The sequence below is a fragment of the Rhododendron vialii genome, chromosome 12a (assembly GCF_030253575.1).
Source record: "Rhododendron vialii isolate Sample 1 chromosome 12a, ASM3025357v1".
Classification (NCBI taxonomy): Eukaryota; Viridiplantae; Streptophyta; class Magnoliopsida; order Ericales; family Ericaceae; genus Rhododendron; species Rhododendron vialii.
The window spans coordinates 24,578,923-24,589,443 of record NC_080568.1 but is presented as its reverse complement, the minus strand read 5'-3'; the positions used below and the strand labels follow the sequence as shown (position 1 = coordinate 24,589,443).

The following is a 10,521-nucleotide window of genomic DNA, read 5'->3' as shown; positions in this document are numbered from 1 at the left end:
ATGAAATGTTACTCTAGAGCAATAAACGTCTGATGTCCTCCTCAAGACCATTCTACTTGTTCATCTGACGTGTCTTTTCATGTGAAAACTCTTGAGGAGTCGTCATCGGTAACAACCCAAATTCCACTTCAACTTCATAATCAAATTCTCTCAGCGGTAAATGATGCCAGCACACCATTGCAGATTGGCAGATTTTCTCATGGTAGAAGGACTTGATCTTGTTGGTATTGTTGATTTTGATTCAATTTACCATCCACGAAAACCCTAAGCCATAAGAAGGAACATGAAATTGGACGATTCTCATAAATTTGTGATAAGTAAGAAGCTAGAAAGTAATGTGCATATATTTGAGTATCAAGATTCTAACAAGACAAGGTTTAATGTACAAACATTTTATTAGGGTTTTTTTTATAAGCAAAATAAACATTTTGACAAATGGGGGGGGGAATCCAACCAAAGGTTGAATGTATAAAAAAAACACCAAACAAGAACATCCAAAAACAAACTGAAACCCAACAACAATAAAGCTCAAAACAACCCTAAATCACATCTATCAACAAGTGGAGTCATTACCCAAAACACTATCTTTCGACCAAACAGACAGAGAGTGGTCATGGGCAGGGAGACCACGTATGCAGGTGGCACCAACACCCGCTTCTACAGTTCAATTTTCTTGTTGTGATACTTGTACCGGTTAGTCCAGAAGAGGTAGTTTAAGAAGTTCAATCCAGTCAGCACACACAGCAACCAGTAGAATCGTTGTAAGTGATAGTAATTCAAGTTCGTACCGGAAAGCCACGGCTGATGCTTGGAATGCCTTGTTGCATTATTGACGATCTGCACAACCACTGAGCTAAGAAAGTACCCCACGGCCATAGACGCCCAAGAGAGAGAAGTCGCGACAGATCTCATGCTACTGGGCGCCTCCGTGAAGAAAAACTCCAATAAACCGGCCAGTGTGAAAAGATCAGCCGACCCCAGAAACAAGAACTGAAAAGCAACCCATAAGAATGAGATGGGTAATGGGTTGGGGGAATCAAGGAGACCGTTTTTGGTAGCCACCCTCTTGCGCTTTATTTCAACTAGTGCTGCTGTTGCCATTGCAAGGATTGATAAGAATAGTCCGACTCCTATTCTTTGTAGATGAGAGATACCCATTTCGGTTTTGGTAATTTTACGCGCAAATGGGATGATGAGATGGTCATAGACCGGTGCAAGGATCATGATGAAGACTACTGGGAAAATGGGAAGGGACGCGGGTGGGACTGTTAGGGAGCCGACTCTGGTGTCCATGGTGGCGGCTTGTTCGACCGAGAATGTGGAGAGCTGAGCAAGGCAGCAATAGAGCATGATGGTGCAGGCAAAAATGGGGAGGATTTTTATGACGATTTTGACATCTTCTACCTGTTGCGTCGTGCAATGTAATGCATTGAGGACTGGTCTTTCAACAATTGCTCTGTCGAGGAATTTGTGGCCTTCTGATGGGGTGGCGATGGGTTCAATGGCTTTGGTATTTGGTTCTTCTTTTGATTCTTCTTCTTCTTCCTTGTTGATTCGGGTTGGAGGACAAGGACTTGTGGCTGTGCACGTGATTGCATTAGAACTTCTGCCTAGGCAAGAGTTGAGTGTAGCTGCTAAAAGAACCTGTTGAATTTCATGTAAAGATGAGGAAATTAAAAAACAAAAAACTCGGATGTGTATAAGTTGTTGATCTTACCAAAGCAAATTTGTTGAAGAGGAGCCCCAGATTGTTACCTTGCAAATGGTTGTAATTGGACTTCCACAAGGAATCTTGTTCCTATAAAAAGAAGAACCAGCCAGGAAAATAGAAATAGACAGCACTGTAGCAATAATGGAGATACCAAAACCCCATTCCCACCCCTTGTTGTCCTCAATCCACACCACAAAAGTCACGGCAATAAGGCCGCCGCACGAGAGGCAGAAGACGAAGTAGTTGAAGAAAGTGGACCTCTGCTTCCTGCCCTGAGGGGTACTCTCGTCGAATTGCTCTGCTCCATGCGAGGGCAGTGATCCTTTCATGCCTCCGGCGCCTAGTGCCACCAGGTATAAGCCTATGAATAGCATTGCGGCTTTGCTGCCGCTGACTTGCTGGCATGGGGTGGAGGAGGTTTCTGCATTGCACGGAGGTGGATATAGGGAGGGGGAGTGAGCTTGTACTGTGAGTATGATCAAGCCCTGTTCCAAAAATAAAAACTTATTACGGACATGGAGTCTGTGATAGTATTTCAGCTTTTCTGCACAAAGTATAAGCAATAGAGTGATTATTCAGACCTTTGACAACTATGTATGGTGGGCATGAGCCCTAGAGTACTTAATAAGTTTTTCTCAATCTTCATTCTGCGTTCACATTCTCAATTTTCTTACTCAAGAATCTTAGTTATTTAGGAGGTTTCCCGCTCAGGTGTGTTATGTGAGTTAGCTCTTGCCATTCCCCCGAGAAAATACATTAATACTATACTATACGTTGCATATGTTTAATGACGAGGGACCCAGAAGAGCCCCTCACCCTTCCCGTGTGTAGATGTATAATCTATATCTGTATGGAGAAAAAATCAAAATCTTATTTGTAATTTTTTCGTACGCAATATCTTTTCATAATAATAAAATATATATGTAAATCAACTTCTTTCGTACTAGTATACTAATTTTGTTGGATTTGTATTTTTGAAGGTGTTGATTTACTGATGTATATTGTGATATCACGTGTAGTAATAATTGATACATGGTACGAACGATTTATCGAGGTTTAATTCTTCAATTGTAAAATATATTTTACAAAAACTGGAAGAACTGAAACTAGTTTTTAAGTATTGCTTTACGAAATATTTTCCTTTTGAATTTAGCCCCTTCGACTGCAAATTCTAACTCCATGTCTAGATAAGGGTATTGTAAATTGTGGCCGCACCAATAAATATTTAATATTGTAAGCAAAAAGTTGTCACCCGTTTGTTTTTTGCTTTTGTTTGTGCGACCGATTCTCCTATTTGTAGCTAATTAATTACTAATTCCTTGAGTGATGCATGTTATGAGAGAATTGAAATATACCAACTGCCGCTTATTGTATCAATTAAACTGAGCGTTTCTGCTAAACATTATGTTATGAACTACTTATTTATTGTAGGCCATTATTGTTAAGTTATTTTCACTAAATTATGACCCTGGTTGCTAGTACTTTTATGAATAATCACTTATTTGCTTTTTGAACTTATTTGACCCAAAGAGAGATTATTTTAAACTTTGATTTGTAGCTTTTTTGAAGCTGAAAAAAAATATTTTTTTTTATAGCAAAGCACTTATTCAAGAGTGTCTCTATACATTAATTAAGGTTTATCTAGACATTTCCTTGATATTCTACAGTTTATTTATCAAACACTCTGGGATTTTATTTAAGCTTATAAAAAGCTACACCAAACACATTACCAACTTATTTCAAGTTTTTTAAGTAAATAATCAAGATAATCATTATCTGACAATCTAACTTATAAGTGATAGCAAACAGGGCCTATGAGTTGTAAAAATATGTTGGGTTAATTAGTAGAAAAAAATGTATTTGATGTTTTAATTTTGTGAAAAAAATTTAACTGTTGACAAAGAAAAATTGGTTTAGAACATGAACAACTAGACAAAAGCCAATAAATCGTAATGCAAATTTTTTAGAACAGGGCCAAAGAACTCCGGTCAAAACGTAACTCTCTTTTTTTTGCAATAAGTAGGCATGTTCGTTTATATATCAGTCCACTTTCTATGAAGGATCCCTCATTTTGCTTATATGCGGACCTCTTGTTTTCGGATTATATTTTAATAATCCAAATCGTTCAACTTGGTTAAAACATATTTTTAATAGTATCCGCGAGAAATAAGCTCAAAATATACTAGGAAATGCTTGATCCAAATATTTTTTCACAAAACTTGTCAGGAACTAATTTGTGAAAAACTATTTGGATTAAGCACTTCCCGATATGCTTTTGAGCTGATTTCTAACAAGTACTTTAAAAAACTTGCTTAAAATAAGTTGAACGATTGGGATTATCAAAATTTGACTAAAAAATAAGAGGTCTGCATATAAGCAAAATGAGGGACCCCTTATAGGAAATGGAAGGTATATATTTTCGAAGCTCCACGCGAATGATCAGAGCATTTCAATTTGTTTAAAACATATTTTTAAGGGTGACCATGAAAAATCAACTCATTTGGTTATCGGTGAGGGCTTGATAGGAATCAACTAAATGAGCAGATCACGAACCTATCGATATTGAAATGAGTTGATTTTTCAGGACCCCATGAAAATATGTTTCAAATACATTGAATGGCTTCGATCATTTGTGTAAAGGTCCCTTGTGGGGCTCCAAAAATTATATCATCAAATGTATTGTTTCTAAAACCGGCCTCACATACACACATACACACACACACACACACAAAACTTCCAATAATGGCGCCCTTAACTTATTAAGTTAAGGACGTCCCTTTTCCGATCAATTTGCGATGTTTAGAACATGATTTTAAGGGTACCCGCGAGAAATCAGCCAAAAAAAAATATTAAGAATTACCTTAACTTAATAAAATAAAGACCTCTTCTCTTAAGAATTACCTTAACTTAATAAAATAAGGACCTCCCTTTCCCGATAGAATTTCGATAATCTAAGTCGCTCAATGTGTTCAGAACGTGATTTTAAAAGTATTCGCGAGAAATCAGTAAAAAAAAATGACCGGAAAGGCTTCATCAGAATAGTTTTTGTTTGTTTTTTATCGAACGGTTCAAATAAAAACTGCTCAGATGAAGCCCTTCCCGGTCATTTTTTTTGTTGATTCCTCGCTGGTACTCTTAAAATCACGTTCTGAACACATTGAGCGGCTCGGATCATCAAAATTCGAACGGAAAATGGGCGAACTAAAATAAGGATCTCCTCATTTGAAAATGACTATATATATATATAGCCAAGGTCAAAGATATAAAGTCCAGCTCACAATCGGAACTAGTACTCACAGATAAGGGAGGGATATGAATATCATCATCATACACATAAAGCTGAAGTGGGAAGGTTGTGGTACTACCAGAAACTCAAGCACGGCGCCCATCAGGCAGATAACATAAGTATTCAAGCAAGCGTCCGATAGGAAACCAGCCAGTAGGGTCAGGAGGTACGCAGTCCCAAGGAAATTGGTGACGGAATTCGCTGCGTTCGCCGGCGAAAAGTGCATGTACTTTGTCATGTATAGCACCACGCTGCTTGCGATTGTCGAAAATGTTATGTTCTCCAATACTTCCAAAACTACATCCATCAACAATAATAGTTAATTCTCAACATTAAATCTCGATCATGTCCTCTTATAAACCCTATAAAACTCTTGTTTCTTTTAACATGCAATTCATCAAGAATCGACTCCAAATACTTTAGAACAATGATTTCGACAGGGCCGAGCAAAAGAAAACAAAAAGAAAATTTGATTTCGCCGGTATTGTGTCTACGAAAAGAACATTTTGACTTTCGCTCGTAAATGGTTTTTTAGCACAAAATAAAAACTCAAACCGGAAGGGAAACAAAGCTATATGATCTAAAGGAGGGTGTAATATATATATATATATATATATATATATATATATATATATATATTAACTCACCCAAAACGAAAGAGGCGGCGCGCATGCCACCATGCCGCCCTTTCACTGCAGGTTTGTACCTCCAATCCACATAGCCGTCCCATGTATCCACCTGGTTTTCTACTTCCTGTGCAATCCATGGGGATTTAATTAATTAGAGATAGAAGAAGAGTGTGTGTGTGAGAGAGAGAGAGAGAACAAAAACGTTCGTTGGTTTCAATGAAAGGCACTATAGAAAGGAAGAGAGAGAGAGAGAGAGGAACCCACCATTTTCCTCTAATTTTTTTAGTCAACTTGAGCAAGTTGTGATGGAACTTTGATCAGAAGGAGTGATCAATGGTGGAAATTTATAGAGAAGAGAGAGAGAATGGTGTGGGCCCGCCCTTAAGAAAATAACTCAAAATTTTTTAATCAATTTTTCTATAGTCAACCCAACGAATGAACCATTGTGGGAACACGTGCCAGGGGTGTTCTAGGGTTCTTTTTTTAAAAGTTTTTTTTCTTCAATTTTCAAACTCAAATATAATGAAAATGAAAAATAATTTTTTGATTTTTTTTGCACCGTATAAAAGATCTTAATAAAATCTATCAAACAAGATCCACATTGATAAAAAAATTATTTACGTAAACGCATAATTTTTAGACTTGAAATTATCTTCTTTTTTCTAAAACTTTCTTTTTTCTTAGTTGGAACACCACCAAACATAGCCCCATTTTCTCTTGTAAGCTGTCTTTTCTATTCCCGGTGCAGCTATCATTCATAGTTCCCCCCTGCAATCAGAAAACCTATAGGACTCACGGGGTTCCTACTGAAATCGTACCGACCGTCGTGCTGGACCGTTTCCGGCTGCTGCCACCAGACTATCAATTTGAGCCGTTCAAAAATTTTAAAAAAAACAAAACGAGGAGGCTTACATGAGAATCAACGGAATTTGATGTGTATAGGACACTTGATCCAAACACTCTTTTTTTGTGTATATATATAAACATGTATATACTAAAAAATGAGGTATTTGGATCGAGCACATACGCACGTCAAATGCCTTTGATTTTCATGCAGACACACTCGGGTTTTTCTTTTTTAAAATTTTTAGACAGCTCGAATCAACCGTCCGGTGGTCGAAGACGGCCCGGCGCAGCAGTCGGTCCATTTTGGGTACGGTGCCTATCAGTACCAATAGCAAGACTCCCGTGCAATTATCATTCATAGCCCCATTTTCTCTTGTGAACTGTCTTTTCTATTTTCTGTGCAGTTATCATTCATAGTTCCCCTCGTGCAATTATCATTCATAGCCCCATTTTAATCTCTTGTGAACTATCTATTTCATTTTCTGTGCAATTATCATTCACGGCCCGACGCGACCGTCGGTCCATTTTCGGTACGGTATCTGTAGTACCAATAGCAAGACTCCTGTGCAATTATCATTCATAGTCTCATTTTCTCTTGTGAACTGTCATTTCCATTTTCTGTGCAATTATCACTCATAGCCGCCCCCACCCCCCCCCCCCCCCCCCCCCGATTTGACGGTTAGGTGTCTTAATCATTTTCAGCTTACACATATTTTAACTGATCATCTCATTAGTTCGGTCAAAGACAGACGTAAGGCGGTAAGCCATCAACACTGAGAGTAGATGTAACGATCCTAATTTTTGATAAATAAAAATTTTGTTAAATATTTAAATTTTATTTTAATTACTTGGATTGCTTTTGAAATTCCTTTTTAATTTCTAATAATCCGTCATAATTAGATTTGAGATTTCTAAAATCAAATCTCTTAGCATCGGACAATCTAGTCCTTTTTCAAAGACAAGTATACTTGTAAAAGCACTTGTATATTTTCCTAGTGAGTAAATAAAATTTTTAAATTATATTTCTTGGCTAGAAATCTTACATGGCAAGTAGAGTTAGTTTTCAATCGATTAGTTGGAAGAACCGAACTACCAATTCACCTAGTTACGATTTTCTAAACCTAGATGGACCTTTTTGATTGTCTTTGAGCCTTGTGAACCCTCCCAATCCTAATTGAACCATTAGACCATTAGAGGTAATCATTTTACCCCATGACTAGTCATTCAAGCCCATACTTATCTTCATTATTTCTTTACCCATTGGTCAATAAATGCTAAGAAAATTATTATCCCTTGGATAATGGACATTTGACTTGCTAATGTGTATATAACTTTGACAAGACAAATCATGGCCCTCATTTTGCTTCCAAAAGAAGCAAGCCTAGCTTTGACATGCATGCAACCCTAAGAACAATAGCCTTAAACCCAAATTGCCCACCAAAGTTACTTTCCTAGATTTTCTAAGTACATAGATGTCCTTATCTATAGGTATATACACCTCATAGCCTATTATAAGCATGCCTATATATGTCTATATATCCATATATGCACTTTCTAGGAAAAATGTTAACCAGTGGACAACACAATACACTTGAAAGCCTTAACCCCTCATCATTTCTCTTTTCCTAGCCTTAGTAAGTCTACTTGGTACCTAAGTGTACAATGCATATAGATACACACACACACACACACACACACACATTAAGGGGGGGAGGGAGGGAGGGGTGGAGTGTGTGCATGTGTTTTGTTCACTTCCACAAGCTACTTTTTGTACACTCAAGCCTAATACTTCATGACAACCCATTTTAGGCTTCTTTAAACACAAACCTAGCCAATCATCTCCTTCTTTCTTGCAAGCAACCCATCCTAGGACATGACTTGACTAAAAACCCTTCATGATTACCTAGATTTGAACCAAAAAATTATATGACAAGTCATGGCATGCTTGAAAGGTGAGATGTGATAATACAATGGAGCAAATTCATGGGGGGGGGAGCGAGAGAGAGAGATATATATATATTCGGCTATGAGAGGGGAGGGAGAGAGCCAATGTTTTGCTATAAATAGGACCCTTGTCCAAGCATTCAACTCACACCTTCACCCATTCAACTTCTCTCTCTAGAATCCTTGCAATTGTTCTTTATTCTTCTTGTTTTTGAGTTCTTCTTGTGTTCTTCAAGAAACTCATCCCAAACTACCATTTCAATCCATAAAGTTTAAGTAGTTTAGTCAAGATCTAGTTTCGAGAGAAACCTTTCTCTATCGAAGCTATCGGAAGCTCACCGTAGGAAGTTATTCCATCCGACGTACTTACTTTTTCCATAGCCGTACCTACCGCCAAGAAGAACGGTAGATTTCTCCATCCTCATTATCTCTAAGTATATGTAGCATGTCCTTACTCTCTAGTTCAAAGTATAATATAGAATATTCTTAACCGCTTTCTCTAAGTATATAAGGTCATCTGTCACTTATAATGTTTGAAATGCATGAGAATTTGAAAAGTGTTTAGTAAAGTTTTAAAAAGGAAGGGAAATATGTTGAATATCCCGACTTTATTTTTCAAAAAAACATATGTTGTTTTGAACATCCCTAAGAGGAAGAAAGAGCGTATTTTCGAAATATAAATTTGATGGCAAAGTATTCGTATTTTGATCTTAGGATGGTTATGATCATATACATGTGATTACTTGTATTACTTCTTGTTGTATGATAAAGCATAAGTGGTTTTCCACTCCAAAGGTATCCGTCCATGTGACACTATGCTTTATATTGTGTGCTAAATATTTGAGTATGACTATGTGATAATATGAGCATAATAAGTAATATAAAGTTGGATGATCTTGCTAGTTTAGTTTCAAGATTACAATGAATGATTTATGATTACATTTGTAGAAAGTCCTACCGCGGAGTCGTTGCATGAAAACGAGACACAGAAATCGAGAAAGTAGAAACATGACACCTAGGGTGTGTTAAAGGCAAGATAAGTTTTGAAACCACAATAGGGCCGGATTTGGCAGCGCATTATTTGGTGTGTGTGTGAAAACATTTTTGAAAAACCAATAGGAATTCGGAGCCGCAAAACCATTGTGGTATATTTGGGAATCCGGAGCGGCGGAACCGAAGGATGAATTGTGGTTTCGTTATCCGCGGAGAGGAGCCAACATAATTGGTTTAATGATTTTCGAAAATTCACATGGGAACCCGGAGCGACGGAATCATTGTGAGGATATTCGGGAACCCGGAGCGGCGGAACCGAGGGTTTTGAATTGTGGATTGGTTATCTGTGGAGAGGAGCCAATGCCAAATTCAATGTTTTTGGGTGCCAATGGGAACCCGGTGCGGCGGAACCATTGTGAGGATACTCGGAAGACCGGAACGGCGGAACCGAGGTTGGGTGTGTTAAAAACGATTTGAAAATGTTGATTTGGTAAATGATAAATGGAGACACGGTCCACGACGAGTCGCGTAGGAGAAACTTAGATATCACAGATACCAACATTAGTTGAATAGTGAATATGGATGTGTCATTGTTAATTATTTTTTTAAATATGCATGTACTATTTGAAAATTACGAGTTAGTATACTATTTCTATGACCTGTTGTTTGTAAGTTAAGGGTTAGTGGGTATGAGATTATTCTACTGAGTTGTCGTAGCTCATGGTGTTATCTTTGGTGACCCTGACATATTATACTGGTGGCGACGCTGGTATAATGTGTCAGACTTTGTAGATGACCAGGGAGAGCGGTACACTTTGGAGGCTTTCGGAGCCGAAGAGTTGGTAAGGATGGAGGAGCAGGCAGAGCTATAGTTAGGAACCCTAGTTTCCCTCCCTTTTGTAATTAAAGTACTCTTATGGAGGTTGTGATGTAATACTGAGTCAGACTCTATTTAGCTTTTCAATGAAATCGTTTATTTAACGTTCCCAAAATTCGGGGTGTTGCAGTAGAGAATTCACAAATACGTATCCAGAATTGAGCCATGGTCAATTAAGTGGGAAAAAAAAACGGACTAATGGATGGCTCAATTATCAAAACAATGTGGACCCGAT

At 37.8% G+C, this 10,521-nt stretch overlaps 1 protein-coding gene across 1 annotated transcript; it reads right to left on the bottom strand.

Annotated features, from left to right (window-relative positions):
* Positions 1-376: 376 nt before the first annotated feature.
* Positions 377-5,945, bottom strand: LOC131311757 (protein NRT1/ PTR FAMILY 4.6-like). The gene is made up of 5 exons (XM_058339323.1): positions 5,891-5,945; positions 5,645-5,750; positions 5,077-5,294; positions 1,756-2,196; positions 377-1,644 (listed from the first exon to the last, which is right to left on the bottom strand). The coding sequence occupies exons 1-5, from the start codon at positions 5,891-5,893 to the stop codon at positions 658-660; spliced, it is 1,755 nt and encodes a 584-aa protein (XP_058195306.1). The 5' UTR covers positions 5,894-5,945; the 3' UTR covers positions 377-657.
* Between the last annotated feature and the right edge of the window lie 4,576 nt (positions 5,946-10,521).